The 19,410-nt window shown below is 42.8% G+C and overlaps 1 protein-coding gene across 1 annotated transcript in view; it reads left to right on the top strand.

The window, feature by feature from the left end:
* The window catches only part of ARHGAP32 (Rho GTPase activating protein 32), a 1,461,643-nt gene that overhangs the window by 860,041 nt on the left and 582,192 nt on the right, over positions 1-19,410 (top strand). The window contains exon 7 of the mRNA XM_085647194.1: positions 7,394-7,486. Coding sequence (XP_085503320.1) covers positions 7,394-7,486 — 93 coding nt within the window. The remainder of the gene's footprint in view (positions 1-7,393; positions 7,487-19,410) is intronic.

Genomic DNA, 19,410 nt, shown 5'->3' with positions numbered 1-19,410 from the left:
TGATACTGCTCGCAAGCAAGGAGGAGACCTCGACTTAGAGGAGCCTGTGTACCGGCCTGACGCACTGACAAGACATTGTCATCCCTGCTCACAGAGAATCCAGCTTCCAGAGTTCTGACTACACCACATGACATTGCTTTTCCAATAGTGCCCATGGTGTTTAACAGGTGTTGCCAGACCAAAGATGTTGGGGAGGTGCAGGGTTCTGCTGAGGGCGAGCGAACAGATTTTCTGATGGGATGGAAACCCCAATGATGAGTTGCTCAAGGAACCCTGAGTAGTGCTAAATTGATTATGATTTTGTGAGGGTGACATCTTAGTTTCCAAGATGGTGTTATGGTTCAGGGCTTGTGGATCGGACTGACAAAGTCCCTGACCAAGTTGGTGATCCTTTTCCAAGATGAGAAATGATGAATCAAGCTTGTCTTGGTTGTTGATGTATAGTTTGTTAAACCCCTGAACACAAAAAGGGCTCAATAAGTTTGTGTTCTTCTGTTGTGTTGAGTTTTCTTCGCTATCCTTATCATTATCATTATCTCTGTTGTGTCCGTTGGTTGCAGGTGAGGTTTGTAGTTCCAGCTGGAATTGGGAGACTAGAGGGGGCGAGTGACAATGAATTAGTGCTTCAGTGACTTGGGATTTAGAGCCTTGACGGGTTTCATAAGGGTGAATAACTTTCGTTGTTATAAGTTGTAGGTTTGAGAGCTTCTACTCCTGTGACTGATGGGGCTTTGCTTTTGTTTTCACAGTTTTCACGGGTATTAAATCTGGTATTGCTATCGCCGATAGGTAACATGTCTACTTCACTTTGGGAGTGTGTGGTGTTATAGCTTGAGTTATTGTTTTTAAAAGGCTTTTGGATGGTGTGGCCCCGGTTTTCCTCAGTGGTCGTAATGGCTACTTTTAAAACATCCGTGATCAGTGCCCGTTTGCTACTGTTTGGGCATGGGTTGTGCCTTATTGGGGCTAAAAGGGTAGCTTCCTTGCTGCCCTTGATGTTGGCATGTGGAGCACAGTCTGTACCTTTTTTAATGGCGGTAACACTTGCTGTTGCTGACGGTGCTTCGATTAGCTCTAGCCATGATCTTTTGTGTTCTTTGCTTGATACACCATGGTCTGGGAGATTCGCTCCAGGAGAGTTACTGATGCAGTCCGTATCGGTGGGCGGATGGCCCTCCTTTACTCTTTTGGGCACTGTTTCAGGCTTCTTTTCTTTTTTCTCCCCTCCTCTTGTTCTTCCTTACCACATTCCCTGTTGCTGCTCGCCAACCTAGAGGTTGGACTTCTGGGTGGCACCCGGCGGGGATCCGCAATCCTTGGTTGAAGTGTACGTACTGGGGGGTGCTTTATAAAAGAACACTGAGACTTGACTAGGACTTAACGTGTTTTATTCAATATGTCAATGAAGGGCGAGGCAGTGGTAGCTGTAGCTGCGACTGCAGCGTGGCGTGGAATGGTTGGGGCTGGGTTAGCGCAGCAGGGCACAGGGCAGGGCAGGACGGAGGAAGGAGCGAACGAGCAGGGCATGCTGGGGTGTCGCAAACCGCACCCAACCTAGTTTGGCCGCCTCCGCGTGCACGCCCGGGCACTACACTCTGCAGCTGCCGCTAAGGGCGACCGCTCTCGCGCTCAAAGGTACTCCCTATTGCCTCCTGTTCACTTGCCTGTTGCCAGTTGCCTTACGCTGCTCGTGTTGTTCCGGGCCTCTTTTTCTGAAGGTCTGATGCAGGTTTATTGCCGGGAAACTCGTGCTTGGAATCTCGAGTTGCACCAGCCCTCCGTCTGTTGTTGTAGTGTTGTGGTGTTGTAATTATGATTGCTCTTTTATTTTAGTTTTATATTTGCCAACACCGGGCCTGCACTAGCGCTGGTGTGGGAAATTAAGGAGAATTGAGGCTGATTGCACCTGTCCCAGGCGGGGTCCAATTCCGGTCCTGGGAGGCTGAGAAGCGGAGAGGCTGAGCTCTCCTTGCCCCCTCCCCCCAGCCTCGCTGGATCTTTTCCTGCTTAGCTGCTTGGTCGCTTCTCCCGCTGCACGCTATCCACAGGTGCTACGGGTGCTGCGACGCAGATACACCAAGGCTCGGTGGGCAGTGGACTGAACTCAGCAGGATGTGCTCGGCTAAGCGCATTTGACGCCCCACCCTGCTGCCCGTTTCCCGCAGGTGATGCGTCTGCAGGTGCGGGGCTCGGCGGGGCGGCGGCGGGCAGTAGACGGTGGGCTAAGCTCTGCAGGCTGTGCTTGGTTCGGCTCGGCTTGGCGCAGATGATGCGGGAGACCTTCGGGGTGAGGGCCTGCGGCTCACAGCAATGGCAACAGTGACGGCTGATTGTTCAAAAAATCACAAAGCCCTAATGGCTGCAATAAAAAGTATACCTAGGGACCCCGAATTGATAAGAACTCAAAGGAAAACATATGATAACGCTTTAAAACTAAGGAAGGAAGCTCTTAGGGAACAGGCATAGGAGTACCTGACCCCGGCTAGTGCCCATGTCGATAGTGCTAAATTCTGGAAGGTAGTCAATAGTCCCTTTTTTAAGAACAATAATATGACTACAACAGAGTGCGTAATTCCTGCTGAATGGTGGATTAGTCACTTTGAGCAGATCTACGCAGAGGTGGCTAAAGAACAAACGGACTCCTTCTGGGCTCCACTTACGTTAGGGTTTGGGATAAGTGAGGTACAGAAAGTGATTGAGGATATGTCAGCACGGAATGCCCCAGGTCTGTATGGGATACCTGTGGACCTTTATAAATCAGACTCTGGTACTTGGGCAAAAATTTTAACTGTGGTGTTTAATGCTGCTACAATGGTAGGTTCACCTCATTCATGGTGAACGGCGGTGAGCTTGCCAATTTATAAAAAGGGTGCCAGGGATGATCCAGCCTGTTACCGCCCAATCTCTTTATTAGATTCTGCAGCAAAAATAATGGGCAAGGTAATTCTAGATCAGCTAAGTATCTGGTTGGAAGAAAATAATGTGTTATCTGATTTGCCATTCGGGTGTCGAAAATGTAGCGGTACGGTGGAACAATGTATGAATTTGCTTATGATAACTAACAAATACAGCCTAGCTAAGAAAGGCTGCATGTTCCTGGCCTTCATGGACTTAACGTCCGCATTTGATAGGGTGAATAGATCTAAATTATGGAAATTGCTTTTAGAAATAGGGATGGATACAAATTTAGAATGCTTTTTACACTGGTTCCATCTTAACTTAACTGGCTCTGCCAGATATAATGAAAATGGCTCCTTAACAAAATCTTGGAAAGTAAAAAGAGGAGTTAGGCAGGGTTGCATTCTTGCTCTGGTTTTATTTACTCTTTATATAAATAAGTTAGGGGCAGTATTATCTGATGCAAGCTTAGACATCCCGAGAGTAGGTTCTAAACCAATCCCAGTCCTTTTACATGCAGATGATGCAGTATTACTTGCCAGGACTCCGATCGCTTTGAAACGTTTAGTAAATGCTTTTATTGATTTTATGGTAGCTCTTGACCTTTCGGTCAATTTTACTAAATCACATATAATGTCAACTGGTAAGCGAAAGGGGGGAAAAAACCCTCATATGTAAAGGTAGAGTACTGTCCAATGTAGTAACTTACCCATATTTGGATGTGCTATTTGACGAAAATGGCACGTGGGTGGCACCGCGTGCACTTAAAAGAAATATTTTAGCAAGAGCCACAGGATCCACATTGGATTTTGCCAGAAGATTAGGGAGCAAACCCCTTCTACCGCTACTGAAGATTTATAATGAGAAATGTGTTTCAATGACAGTGTACGGAAGTGTGGTATGGGGTTACAAGGAATGTACTAAAATATAAGGGATTGAGAATATACATCTCCGTAAACTTTTAGCCGCTCCCTCAAGTATACTAGCCTTTATAGTGCACGAGGAATTAAGGCAGGGCTACATCACAGATAATATTGCGGCTGTCCCCTTGATATGGTGGGTAAAAATATGGTCCAGACCTGAACCAAACCTAAAATCAAATTATCTTAGAAGACTGCATGAAGCTAGATAGAGCTGCAGATATTCCCTGGTTAAGTTATGTTTCTCTGCAACTTTCAGCCCTAGGGTGTGCGGAGTTATTTGATCAACCAAGAAAGTTGTACCCTGAGGACATGAAGGCTATAAAAACTCAATTCTTAACCAGGAGATATCTGGAAAGGGAATCCACTGAACTTAAGAAACCTACATGTTGACATTTTATGATTATAAGTCCTGGGGTTTTAGATCAACCTTTTTGGTCTTTTATTATCAATTTGCATAATCGTTTTATTTTATCTAGATTTAGATTTAATTGTATTCATTGGTCCCTTACTGTACCTAAAGGTTTCTCAAAGTTAGGAACCTTACAGCCTTGTGCATACGATAACTTTTCTGATCAAGACTTGCTGCACTTTGTTTTTTTTTGTATTTTTCATAGTGATCTGCGATCAAAATCTATTTTACCTCTTTTAAGAAATTGCTCTTTTGCACAAGTAAGACCAGCCCTGATTTATCTGCAAATGCTACCATCCCCACTGATTTGTTATGGGGTAGCGAGCTTTATATCTGGGGCAATACATAGAAGGAAAAATATGAATTGTCCATAGTACTGACTCGGGTTTTATTGGCTTGATTTGGAATTTGTTTTCCTTTTATTATTCTGATGAATTTTATCTGTGTTCTAATTGCATCTCTATTGTAGTTCTAAATAAATATGTATGGGTCTTTTTCTGTGTAATGTACTTCTATGACCAGAACGTGGCTGAATAAAGTTTTATTGAACTGAACTGGGTGGTGTATGCAGCAACAAGATCAGCAGGACACTGTCTTCTTTTTGGCTGCACTACACATACGCAAGTATTGATAATGTTCTGATAATAGACTCACCGATACCCAGAATATGCGAGGTGTATATAGGTCATATAGCTTTGTCAGATCGTGCCTCCATTTTTATTTCTTTGGATACCAGTGCTAGAACGTGCAACACAGATGCTGGAGACTCAGGAATGGATTACTGCAGGTAGCGCCAGATGTAAATCCAGGACTACATCAGTAGTTATAAGGTCCAGATCTTTGCAGTGGCTGAGAATAATCCCTATGATGCTTTAGAATCAGTGGTTAGAACGACATTAATATCAGCTGCTGGCAGATTCTATAAAGAGAGGGGAGCGGTGAGGGAAGAACTAGAAATCTAGTTGGGGGAATGGAACTGCCCATAACTTGACAGGCTCGGGAATAAACTCACTGACATAAGAGAACAGCTTAGAGCATCAGATGTAAACCAGGAAGAATATTCCCTGCTCAGACTTGAGCAGCATTTATTTTATTTTTTTTGCAACAGAGCGAACAAGGCATAGAAACTAGTGCAGGGATCGTGAGTGGCAGGATGAAGGCAGTAGTGGGCTGTGAGGGGGAGCTGAAGTCAGGATGACCTTGCAATAGCAGCAGCCTTCGGAACATATTACTCCAAACTTTACCAAGTGGAGAATATATTTCCATCTGCAGTTGAGTCCTACCTAGAACACACAAAGCTACAAAAATTACCAAAGAAGCAGCATACTCCTTAGAAACATCTATTAGAATAGAGGGCATAGGCTCATCGCTGTTCATAGTCAAACATGGTAAAGTCCCAGGACAGCACAGCTCAACACCCCAGCTGTACAAGTCCTTCAATGGTATCTTTGCCACGATGTTGACTCCTCTCTTTAACTTCATTTTGGAGTGGAAGATACTGCCCCCTTCCATGTCAGAATGAATACCCATAGTCATCCCCAAGCTTAGGAAAGATCCCTTGCAGTATCTCACCATCTTACCATCCTATTTCACTTTTGAATGTGGATGTAAAAAATGTATTCACAACCCGACTTAATCTTGGCCAATCAAGTTTTATCATCAGGAGCAACTTTAGGGATAACGCAAAACAATTCCATATTATCAACAACATACCCCATGAAAAAAAATTTGCACTCCTGGTCTGACAGGTAATTTCTGAGCAAAACGTTTGAAGTATTTAGTCTTGGTCCCATGTTCCTGAAATGGGGGTTGAGTGGTTATAGGCAGCCAACAGCTAGGATCCAAGGGAAAAAAAGGTTAATCGCCTCTCAAAAGTATCAAAAGAGGGGCAAAACAGCAGTGGCATCTCTCTCCTCTATTATTTTTCTCTAAAAAAAAAAGATTTGATAAAAAAGCAAAAAAGACATTTCTGAATCCTTGCACAGAAAGGTACTCAGCCTCTCCTCACACGTGCTCCTGTCAGTAGCTTGCATTCAAATGGTGTTTCCAGTAGAAGTTGAGTTCGATTCTTCTCATTCTGAACTAACTTGCTCAATGGCTGGCACGTTGCCTATATAAAATGGAGGCTCGCAGGTAACCACCAGTGCTCAGTACTGCACACTGTAGCTAATGTTTATCCACCCAATAGACAAATGAATCTGCCACAAGGTGAACAGTGAGTAATTTAACACTTGTAAATTCTGACACTGTTGAAAATGCATCTTTAAATGAATGACCATAATTACAGTGTCAACTTCTCAGAATATCATGGCATTTTAATGGAATATACCAACGCTTGAATACATACTAGATTATTTTTTAATCAACACTACTCAAGGGTGCTAAGCAGCAGGGAAAGAGAAAACTGAGGCACAGGGTGCATGTTCGTCAGTTGCATATGTCTAACGAATGGGTGTCCCTGGCCACCAGATGGACCTGTGGACTATTTTGGGATTATGAGGCTGATGCCAAGGTGTTCTCGCAGAAAATGGTGGATTTGCTCTTTTATGGAAATGCGGTCTGGCACCCTTGCAACTGATGAAGTACAGAGGATGAAAGCAGAGAGAGGCCCCGCAGTCATTAGACTTTTAGAAGAACCGACACCTTAGTGGCCCCTTTTAAGAATCATGTGCGGAAATGTAGTTTTTGCCTACCTTGATTTAAAGCAAAGATTTGAAACCGAGGTGGGGAGTGTGGGACCCATGCCGAGTTTTCAGAACAACTGCACAACATAAACATACATACAATTAAAGTACGTTTTAAAAGTATACCTCCTATTGGAATGAACTATTTCTGGCAGCATGTGAATCTTAAAAGGATAGTCTTGCTGGAGAATCAGAGTTCAGTAATCTTTCATTTCACCAATATACTCTTGCATGTCACAGAGTTTGCCTCAGTCTCGCATTATAGAGTCCCAGCTGAACATAAAATATTCTGTAGTTGCCCCTCCAACGAATTCTTTACACAAAAAAATTAAATAATTCAGCTTTGTGGAGTAGTGGGGCCAGTTTAAGCGGTCTGCGGTTTTGTTGGCCTCAAATCATTTTTTTGTTTGACTACCATCACTCATTGGCAAAAGACTAGTTATGTGGTGCGTAATAAGTGTGTTTTCTGTTTCTTTAAGGTGGTCACCCAGATGCTGATGGCTTACCTGTCCCGGCTTTCGGCCATCGCAGGCAACAAAATCAACTGTGGGCCTGCCCTAACGTGGATGGAAGTAAGTTGTATTGCACCCTTGGAAATGTCATCTGCTCCCACACAGTGCACGGCATGATGACTGCGTCCTGGCAAGCTGTAGGGGCATCCTGCACATCTGTAGTGTCTGTCACTATAGCTTACCCCTGCATGTTGTCTGTCACTAAAGCTTACCCCTGCATGTTGTCTGTCACTATAGCTCACTTCTGCTTGTTGTCTGTCACTATAGCTTACCCCTGCAGGTTGTCTGTCACTGTAGCTTACCCCTGCATGTCGTCTGTCACTATAGCTCACCCCTGCATATTGTCTGTCACTATAGCTTACCCTTGCAGGTTGTCTGACACTGTAGCTTACCCCTGCATGTTGGCTGTCACTATAGCTTACCCCTGCCGGTTGTCTGTCATTATAGCTTACCCCTGCATGCTGTCTGTCACTATAGGTTAGCCCTGCATGTTGTCTCACTATAGCTTACCCCTGTAGGTTGACTGTCATTATAGCTTACCCCTGCATGTTCTCTGTCACTATAGCTTACCCCTGCAGGTTCTGTCACTATAGCTTACCCCTGCATGTTGTCTTTCACTATAGCTTACCTCTGCATGTTGTCTGCCACTATAGCTTATACCTGCATGTTGTCTGTCACTATAGCTTACCCCTGCAGGTTGTCTCACTATAGCTTACCCCTACATGTTGTCTGTCACTAGTTGTCTGTCACTGTAGCTCACCCCTGCATGTTATCTGTCACTGTAGCTTACCCCTGCATGTTATCTGACACTATAGCTCAACTTGCATTGTTGTCTGTCACTATTGCTTACCCCTGCCTGTTGTCTGTCTCTGTAGCTTACCCCTGCAAGTGGTCTGCCACTGTAGCTTACCCCTACAGGTTGTCTGACACTGTAGCTTACCTCTGCTTGTCCGTCACTATAGCTTACCCCTGCCTGTTTTCTGTCACTGTAGCTCACCCCTGCAGGTTGCCTGGCACTATAGCTTACCCCTGCATGCTGTCTGTCACTGTAGCTCACCCCTGCATGTTGTCAGACACTATAGCTTACCGCTGTATGTTGTCTGTCACTATTGCTTACCCCTGCATGTTGTCTGTCACTGTAGCTTACCCCTGCATGTGACCCACTTGTTCTAAGCGGACCCAGAGGCACTCCGATACAGGCATTGCTGGGCTCAAAGTCTTTTTTTATCAACAGATGGCAAAGCTGAGGCAGGTGTGCTTTATCTATGTTGAAATAGTGTGAATTTCCATAACATTTTTAGTTTTAAGTTAAAAGGTGGTGCGTTTTTCATCCACTCTTTCTTATAAAAATATTATTTTGAAATGTGATGCTCCTTATTGTTAGCACCGTGATCTGTGCGGCTGGTGCAGATCGGAGCTTCCGAATCCCCTCTACTTCCGCGGACGGAGTGATTTCGCAGTCACACGCGCACACACACATCACACGCTGGTGGGGCCCATAACACCAACATTCACCCTACCACTCTAACCGTGCCATGTATAAGGGGAAACACCTTTTCTGTACCTAACCAATCTGCATGTACTCTGAGGTCAATGGCATCAACTAATTGCTATAGATTTGGTGAAACAACTTAACACTCTAAATATTCAATAAACATGACCATGAAATAACCACCCGACACAGTAATTCAAACAGAATATTGTTTATCAAAAATTGTAAGAAAAGCCAATTTAAATGCAAAATCATGTTTCCCATATTTACCTATTCTGGCTAAAAGTCATTTTCTAAGTCAGAACCGGTCCTCAGCAAATAGTTAGTTTTCTAGCCGTCATGTAGAGTCACCGTCCTCTCCGTCAGCATCGGGACCTCTGATCATTGGTTCGGGAAGAAGTGGCACTAAACCTCTCTAGTCTACTAATATTTATACCAAATTTACATTCCAAATGTTACAAACATATCTTTCAAAACAGTCGAATGGCGGAAATTATGTCGTCTTAGTACATTGGGATACAACGATGAATTTTCTCACGTATTGATAGTCTCAAATTATGAATAGAAAAGTCTCAAATTATGAATAGAAATTAGAAGTCCATAACTAATTCGTTACTTCTACGGATGTCTCTTTAGGATAAAATGTATCTCATCCATGGGACCATTATAAGTTCATCAGGTCGGATTTTGGATTTGTAACAGTTCATCACGTTCAGGGGCATCTGGCATTTCTCCCAGATTTGTCGTCATGTTCATGGCTTTTCAGTTCAATGGGAGGACAAGGTCGCAGTCACTGCAAAGCCTCCTTTCAAATTTTCCATCTACTCGAATGCAGGCTGCGGGTGGTAGCCATTTTATAGCAGGCCACAATGGTCAACTTAAGCAAGGAAAACACAAAAACATAATTACTGCATGGAAATGATTATACAGTGTTATTCCCCTGCTAATACCCTTATGTGTATGTATTTATCTAGCCATTTGCGACATCAAAAGTCATTAATGCATATTAATTATAAGCGCAAAACACAATAACATCACATAAGCAACATTTATTCTGTCAATTTGCTCACCAACTTAGTTCACTTATTATTTTAGCCATGCAATAGCATTCCCACGTGTAATTCTTCTGTTAATAAGGTTGGTTAGACAAGACTTGACAAATCTTTTAGTAATTACAAATTAATCAGTAGTACTTTTAATAATGACATACGAAAATGAAACAGGTAATTGGGTTTAAAGTAAAAACCCTGCTCCATCAATCCCCCCTTTGGTGATATCTTATCACCACAAAAATCAAAACCCAAAAATCAATTTAATTTCCCCTTTTGAAGAAATTCAAAATGTCTTCTTGATCATTTTTAAACCCTTGTTTCCATATCATCTTCTCTTTTAGTTTCTATATACATGCTTTCCCTCAATTCTTCTAATTCTATTTCTTGTGGATCTCTTTCTGGTTTCTTTTGTCTCTTTTTAACATTTTCTCGTATTATTTTCTTTTTATTTCTTCTGTATCTACAACACATACACCCTTATATAAGAATTAATAATGCAACAATTACACACGTTAATGGAAATAATATCTTACCAAAAATGGTACTACCTATTTTTGCTACAAAATTCTTAATCGCAATCATCTTATTAGCCATTTTAGTCCAGATACTTTCAGCTTCCAGTGGTACTAATTCTTCATGCAAATCAGTAATATTTTTGATATAGACCTTTAGATCTTTGCTTTCGTCAGGAATGTAAGTGCAACAATGTTGAACTTTCAGCATTCCACAGACTCCACCCTCTTTTGCCAATAGAATGTCAAGGGCAAGTCGATTTTGCATCGCCATAGCGCGTAAAGCAACCATTTCAGTATTTATCAAAAGAAAGCCTCCAGCGGTGCTTGTTGACAAGCTATCCACCACTGTTGACAGCTTCCGAATGCCATATGCATTCAATGAAATTCCCACTGCTGGTATTAAAGCTCCAAAAATATCTCCTACAATTTCTGTCCAAGTTTCTCTTCTATAGCGTGTTAATGGATTAGTATGTTCAGCATTTTCTACTCTATCCATGTGAAAAATCTTTGGAAAGACCAGGCCAACATAACATGTGCCAAACCAATGGTCAGGCAAACGGTAATAAGCCTTGTTCCCACAAATATAATACACTCCCGGAAAAACTGGATCTTCTCCTCCTCTAAATCCCCATCCGGTTGCAATAAAGTATGTATCGTGGCACTCACTAGTCCCTATGAAATAATAATCATACTGGGATCTCTTCCTGGTAATGCATAGTTTGCCTTTCTGTGGTGCGTCTGTAGCCATAGTTGGACTGGCTCCATTTTTCAACTCTTTTTCTTTCTCAATATCCCACACTGTTTCACTCATTTTATGCCCTTCTGCTTTCTTGTGCATATTCAACCTTCTTCTCTCAACCATGTCTAGAAAAGTTTTCTCTTCTTCTTTCAAACTGCAGGTTAAATTGTTTCTAAAAAAATATTCTAATGTTAATTCCTTAGTTTCTATAAAAATCTCACCTAAAGTGTTAGCTTCTTTAGCAGGATTTAGTTCTTTATTCATAGGCAGTTGCCCAAGAATATTATCTACTTTAGACATGTTATAATCTAATTTCCCTAATTGATAAAATATACTAATCAACACACTACATGAAATTCCATATGTAGCCGGAAGGTGATGATAAGTCACCCCTTCTGAAACAGAGGCAGGTAATTGCGTACAGACGTAGCAATCCCTTACATCCATTGTTCTTACATATTCGTACAATAATTTTGAAAACACATTGCTAGAAAAATCATTAATAGACCTATCCTTATGTATATATACATTGCTAGTTCTAGTTGGAACTATCTTCTGTGAACTCTTCCCTATGTTAGTCATGTTCTCAGTATGTCCTTCTAAAGTGTCTATTGTTACTCTAAAAGAGACCAGTAGAGCAAGCACGCTCCACAGTAGCATTAATAATCCTGTACAGCAGCAGCACATCTTGCACCATCTTTTCATGAAGGTACATCTACTTTGATTATTCTCAGTGTTAGCCATCTTATTAATTTGACCGTGTCTTTTGACTTAGCCTCTTCTACTCCACTACCAAACTTTTTAGGGCAGCAAGTACCCACCAGATTATTACAATCTATTAGTTCTTAATTTTACTTCTTCGCTTTCTTCTTCAAGTGACTTCTTTGGATATACTCAATTTGGATTGTCATCACTTTTCACTCTTTCCTCATCATCATCAAACTGTATTAGGTCCTGAACATCCGTCTCTTCTCCAATGTCGGACAAGATAACTCTCAGGATTCCAACTGCTTCTTCTTCTTCAACCACTTTCAGTAAAGCCTCCTCTGGACTTCCTTGACTGTCTGCCTCTTCTCCTTGTTCAGGCAGTGCCACATACGTCCATTCTGGTGACTTATACTTCTGGTTTGGTTTTCTAATTCTTTAAGTTCCTTCAGATATCTTTGTTTCCTCTTCTTTCGTTTGGTTTTGACTTGACACTTCATTCATCTGTTCAGCTTTCGAAGAGTTAACTCGTGTCAGTCGATATCTCAGTCTCTTTATCTTGTTGGGCCAAAGATCTCTTTTAGCATTTCTCTTTTGTTTTCCCTCTTTATTGTTTCTCTCTCCAATCCAAGTTCTCTTTCTCAGATCTCGTCCTCCATGTATCTCATTTTCACTTTCATCAGATTCTGTCTCAGTTGCCTCTTGTTCATCAACAATCTTTCCTTCTTCAACAACTTCCTTTTCTCCAACAGTCTCTTTTTCCACCAATTGAGATTTCCCTACTTCTGTCCCTCCTCGGGTCTCCGACACGCAATCTTCTTGCTGTCTACTTGTCCCTTCACCTAGCTTGTTGTCGATGTTCCCTACACCTCCTCGGGGTTTTTCCGCAATCTGTCCCTCTTTCTTTTTCTGTCCCTTCTTCTTCAAGAATTATCTCAGGTGGAACTTGTCCAATTTTCTCATTTAATTCAGGTGTCACCTCTGTTGGAATATTCTTTTCTTTTCTTTCTTTCTTTTTGTGTTCGTCACTGTTAGTTGGAACTTCAGGCACTTCTTCAGAATCTGGACTCGTCTCTGAAGTTTGCAATGTTCTTTTCAGAATTTCTTCTGGTGGGACGAAAGTTTCTCATGACTCACTTTCCCCCCTTTCAGGATTCTTTTTCCTTTTTACTGCCTCACTGTCTGCATCATCACTGGAATCTGATTCTTCAAAGTATTCTTTTCCAGTGCCGTCACTTGGGTTTGGAACTCTCAGAGTGTGACTTGCATGTATCCAATTTTTCACTCCAGCACACTTCACAGCAGTCGTTGTGGTCAGAATGACTTGTCTTGGCCTTCCCCACCTTGGAACCAGGCAATTCCTTCTTCTGTGGACTTTTATTCTTACCCAGTCCCCTGGGCTTAGATCATGGGCTGGTTTCTTTTCAAGTGTGGTGGCGTCTTCTCCAACCTGGTGAAACACAGAATGAACTGCGTCAGCCAGGCCTTTACAGTAATCCAAAATCATGTCATCAGTTATAGTCATCAGCTTGTTGACTGGCACAAACGCATGTCTCATAGCACGTCCCATGAGAATTTCATGTGGACTCAAACCTGTTGTTCTGTCTGGAGTAGACCTAATTGTCATCAGGACTAGAGGCAAGACATCAGGCCATTTCATTCCTGTGGCCAGGCACATTTTGCCAATTCTGTTTTTGATGGTACCATTCATTTGTTCAACCACACCAGAAGCCTCTGGTCGGTAAGCACAATGTAGCTTCTGCTGTACACTTAATGCTTCACAGATCAAACCCATGATTTCATTATAAAAGTGTCCTCCTCTGTCTGATTCAATGGTCACTGGGAACCAATACCTTGGGATGAATTCTCTTAACAGTAGCTTGGCCACTGTTATCCCATCATTTCTTCTTGTTGGAAATGCCTCCACCCACCTGGAGAACAAACAGACTACCACCAGGACATATCTCAATCTGTTGACTAGGGGCATTTCGATGAAATCTATCTGCATTCTTGTGAAGGGTCCTCCCTCCCTGCCTATTGTACCTAGGCTCACCACTGTTCTCTTTCCAGGATTGAATTGCTGACATATCAGGCATCTCTGACAGAGACTCTCTGCTATCAGCCTGAATTCTGCATTGTACCAGGTCTGCTTAAAGTCCCTTATCATAGCATCCCTTCCCAGGTGTCCCTGGCCATGATACATCCGTGCCATTGTTGACAACATGCTATTGGGCATGACTGGTCTTCCATCCCTATAGACCCACACGTGGTCTTTTTCCCTTGGTGCACAACCTGCTTTCACCCAATCTTTCATTTCCTCATCTCCTGCCTCATCCTGCAACTGCTTCACTTCCTCCCATGTTCCCACCACATTAGTAAACATCAAGGAACAAGAAGACATTTCTCTTTCTTTACTCCGGTTAATGGAATGAATATTCCTTGCACAATACTGTGCTATGTCATTGGCAAATTTGTTCCCAAGGGTGACGAAATCATCACCTTGACCATGAGCAGCACATTTTACAACTGCTAGTTCTTTAGGCAGCTGTATCGCCTCAAGCAATTTTCCAACCACTTCAGCATTCTTTATAGGAGTTCCACTTGAGGTCAGGAAACCTCTTTGTAGCCATAACTGGCCAAAATCATGGACAACTCCGAAGCCATATTTAGTCATTACAGTCACTCTCACATTTCTTCCAATCTTGCAAGCCTTTGTTAGTGCCACCAATTCTGCCACCTGAGCGGATTTAACTCCTTTCAAAGGTGATGCTTCCACAACTCCTGAAACTGTACACACAGCATATGCGGCACTCAGTGTTCCTTCATCCGTTCTCAAACAAGATCCATCCACAAACACATGATCACTCTCAGGTAGTGGCAGATCTCTTATGTCTGGTCTTGGTTTTGTACAGTAATCAAGCACATCCAGGCAATCATGATCAACTTCATCTCTCACTCCCACCCTTTCAGCATCAGGCAACAGTGTTGCTGGATTCACATTCACACATCTCTCAAGGCTCACATTTGTTGCACCAAGAATGACTTTCTCATATTTAGTCAGCCGACTATGAGACATGAACTGTGTCCGGCTCCTTGTTAAAAGGATTGCCACATCATGAGGTACGAATACCCGTACAGGATATCCCATTATAATTCCCTCACTTTGTTCCAGACTTCTGCATGTAGCAGCTACTGCTTTCAGGCAACCTGGTAAACCCACAGCTACTGGGTCAAGTGTTGATGAGAAGTATGCAATTGGCCTCCTCAGACGTCCATGTTTCTGGATTAACACTGAAAGTGCACATCCATTTCTCTCACTACAGTACAGCTCAAATTCTTTTTCGTAATCTGGCATTCCTAGGGCAGGAGCTTCACATAGCCTGTTCTTTAACTCTTTAAATGCTGCCATTTCTTCTGGGTTTAATTCCAATGGGTCTTTCACCTCACTTTTTGTCAATTTAATCAGTGGCTTGGCAATCAAGGAAAAGTTACTTATCCACTGACGACAATAACCAACCATTCCCAGGAACATTCTTACTTCTCCTTGTGTCATTGGGGCTCTCATCCCTCTGATGATTTTAATCCTGTCAATAGTCACTTTCCTCAGGCCTTTCTCAATATTATGTCCCAGATACTGGACTTCTCTTTTGCAGAATTGCAATTTGGCTGGAGAGACTTTTAATCCTCCATCTGCCAAGTGATTCAGTAAAGCAATGGTGTCTACTTCACAGGCTTCACGTGTTTTTGATGCCACAAGCAGGTCATCAATGTATTGGACCAAAACCGAATTTTCAGGCATTGTTAAACTCTCCAGAGATTTCTTCAGCAATTGATTAAAAATCGAAGGGCTCTCTTTATACCCCTGTGGAATTCGGCACCATGCCAAAATTCTCTCTCCAAATCTAAATGCAAAAATCGGCTGGCTGTCGTGATGCAACGGGATTGAAAAGAAAGCATGGCACAAATCAATTACTGTGTACCATTCTGCATCATGGGGAATCTGATACAAAATCACTGATGGATTTGGCACAATGGGACAGCATGGCACAACAATCTTGTTAATTTTTCTCAAATCCTGTACTATTCTGAACTTTCCATTGGGTTTCTTCAGTCCCATTATTGGTGAATTACATGGGCTGCTCAATATTTCACTTAACACCCCTTGCTGGATCATTTTCTCAATTATGGGTGTTATTCCTTCAATTATTTCAGGTGTCAGTCTGTATTGTGGGATGTTTGGGTAAACCACTCCATTTTTTACTGGATCTACATTTCTCATCAGGCCCACATCTTCTCCAGTAAAATCCCAAACTGCTGCTTTTACTGTCTGTTTTAATTCTGGGGGTAATGCATCCGGACTAAACACAGCATATGTTCCCATAGCCTCACTTTCCCTGTTATCCAGGGTCATTCTGTATAGGGCATCCTCATCTGGTGTCTCAAAGGTTATTCCATCTGGGGTACAGAAAATAGTGCAATTCATCTTGCACAGCAGATCCCTGCCTAGCAAGTTCACAGGACTAGTGTCACACACCACGAATCGATGCATGTCTGAGAATTTCCCTATTCTAACCCTTACTGGTTCAGTAAGATGAGTTTTGATCTGTGTGTTGGACACACCAACTACTTGGATTGCTTCATCCGAGTGAGGAAGATTCTTTATATCAGCTGACCTGACAGTTGATCTCGTAGCTCCTGTGTCAACTAGAAAAGTAACACTTTCACCATTGATTTTTCCATCTACAAAAGGTCCTGCCTGGTCTATTTCTAGAGTTGCGCCAAGTACGCACTCTTCCTCCTCTCTTCGGCACCGTCAGAAGTCTCCCTCAGAATCACTTCCCTCATTTCTTAGCCAATATTGTGACACAGCGCTTGCGCGTTTTGGCTTGTTTACCTGTTCTTCATCGTAGAACCCCGAATCCTGGCTGTACTTCTGGGATCCTCTTCTTTGTGGCAAGGGTGGTTTTGGCACCTGATTCTGCTGCTTAACAGCCTTCTGCTGTTGCTGATGCTGACCACACCCCTCACTCTGCACCTGTGAATTCAATGATGGATTGTCATCATTAGTAGATGGTGGATTCTTACACTCGGATTTCCAGTGCCCTAATTTTCCACAGTTGTGGCAGGGAAACTTTTTCTTTGCTTCCTCAATATTGCCTTTCCCTTTTCCTGGGCCAAATCTGGGTTTATTTCCTGGGTTATTTGCTTGTTCAACCAACTGAGCTTCCTGTCTTTCTGCAACTTTCACCTGTGCCCACATTGCCTTTTCCTTCAGTTTCCTTTGCTTTGCCTCAATCTCATCACTGAAGTATTTTGCATGTCTCAGGATCTCATCAATCTTTTTGCTCTGCCAGTCTACGGTATGCTGCCTTATCATTTCACTGATTTCAGGTCGCAAGCCATACACAAATCTATATACAAAATGGCTCACATCCTTGTCACCCAGATGTTCATCTCCACTGAACGGTTTGAAAGCCAGTATTAGTCTTTCATAGTAAGCATGGACTGATTCCTTCACTTCTTGATGTGTTCGATCTATTTTAACCCAGTCTGTTTCCTTGGGGGGTACCTTATTTTTCAGGAAAGCCATAACCTGCTCATATTTTTTCATGACCTCCGGGTCTGGAGCTCCTGTCTTTGGATCTCTCGGGTATTCTTTAGTGGGCCAGTCTATGACTATCTTAGATTCTGCCCACAAGTCTGCTGGTACAATTATATCAAACAGACTATTCAGGTCGATCCACAGCACTTTTGACAACTTCACAAATCTGTCAACCTGTCTATACCACTCGACGGGCTTCTCTCTTAGTCGAGGGAAATCATTTGTAAATGACAAAATAGCTTGTCTGGTCCATGGGACATGTACGTACCCTCCTCCTGGAATCTCCCTCATGGGATAAGCTGTCACTGCTTTCTCCTTTTCTTTCATAGGGAATGTTGAGTAAGTTCTGTCTGCTGCATCCTCTCGTTTTCTATACCATCTATCTTTCCATCTCTCCACATCTCCCCATTTTCTCAGCAAAGCAATCATCTCCTTAATCTGCCCTGTCCGGCCTGCATTATTCAGATTCTCAATGTCCTTATCTGTAAAATCCACTCGGTAAGGCTTTTGTAAAGCTTTTACCTTGTCCATGTCGATTCCCATTTCACTGGCTCTTCCTTTCAACCTGTCATGTATGTTCTTTGCTCTCCATGTGATACTTTTACACAGAAATAGTATTTCCCCCTCCTGATAATTTTTCAGCGTTTCTGTAGGGATTGTTCCTACAATCAGCTCCTCCATTTCCATACGTAGTCTAGCTACATCAATTCCCTGGGATTCCTTTTCTTTCCTCTGCAAAGCTTTCAGCCAATCATTCAAATCTTCAGCAGTTATCCCCTTGGATTTTTCTGCACCCACTGGTTCTGTCACTCTTTGTGGTTCTAAAATCGATCCTCCAATCATTCTGTTCCCTTCCACACAACCGGAATTCAAACCTGAGTTAGTCTGCACATTCAACTCTCCTCCACATATGGTATGTCTCCACTGATTTTCTCCTGATCTCCACTGATTTTCTCCCGTTCTCATTTCTGTCTGCTCTGGAGGAACAATCAATCTGTTGCCTACATATGGAACTGTCAAACCACCTTCACCAATCCTCTTCTTTTCGAACACAGGCATAACCGGACCTATTGTTACAGGCACCGTAACTGCTTCAAGATTTTTGGTCAGTTCTCTGATTTTCTCTATCAATTCAAATGTGGTTCTTGCTAGTTCTCTGGTCTTTTCATCCTCAATTTCATTCTCCCTTCTCTCTCTCTCTCTCTCTCTCTCTCTCTCTCTCTCTCTCTCTCTCTCTCTCTCTCTCTCTCTCTCTCTCTCTCTCTCTCTACAAGAGAATTACTGCTTTTCAACTCAGGGGTCATGACTTCTGTCTTTATAATCCGCAGGGTGTCTCTCATTGGGGTAACTGATGTTCCTACCTCTGGTTCTCGTCTATACGGGGGTGGTCTTTTGTAGAACATGTCATCTAAGACATCATCATCAGACTCATTCGCCCCATACGTCCTTGTTTCTACATTATGTTCTTTTTCTGTACACTTTTTCCCTTCTGTCTCCTCTGCAGTTCTTACAGGATATAATCCCTCAGTCATACTGGCATCTCGCCATCTTCTCATCCGGTCATGATGAGTTTCGCGATCATACTTTCGCCCGAACATATACCTGTAATTTCCCCCACTCCTCTGCTTTTCTCGCTCATGCATTTCATCTTCCCATTCAGTCAATGCCTCAAACTGCGTTGGCCTAGGCCGAGGCTCTAGACCAGAGCTTTCCAAACTATGTGTCGCGACACGGTACTGTGTCGCCTGCCATGTGCTGGTGTGTCGCGCGACGTCGACCAGATGCGGTAAAATTAGCTTTTTGAACAGGACTGCATGTCAGTGATGCAGTGCGGTACGCGGAGGAGGAAGAGCGTTCCCTTTGACGTGCGCGTCAAATG

The sequence above is a fragment of the Triturus cristatus genome, chromosome 3_2 (genome assembly GCF_964204655.1).
Source record: "Triturus cristatus chromosome 3_2, aTriCri1.1, whole genome shotgun sequence".
Classification (NCBI taxonomy): domain Eukaryota; kingdom Metazoa; phylum Chordata; class Amphibia; order Caudata; family Salamandridae; genus Triturus; species Triturus cristatus.
Note: the sequence above shows the minus strand (reverse complement) of the source record. Positions and strands in the feature narration are given on the sequence as shown.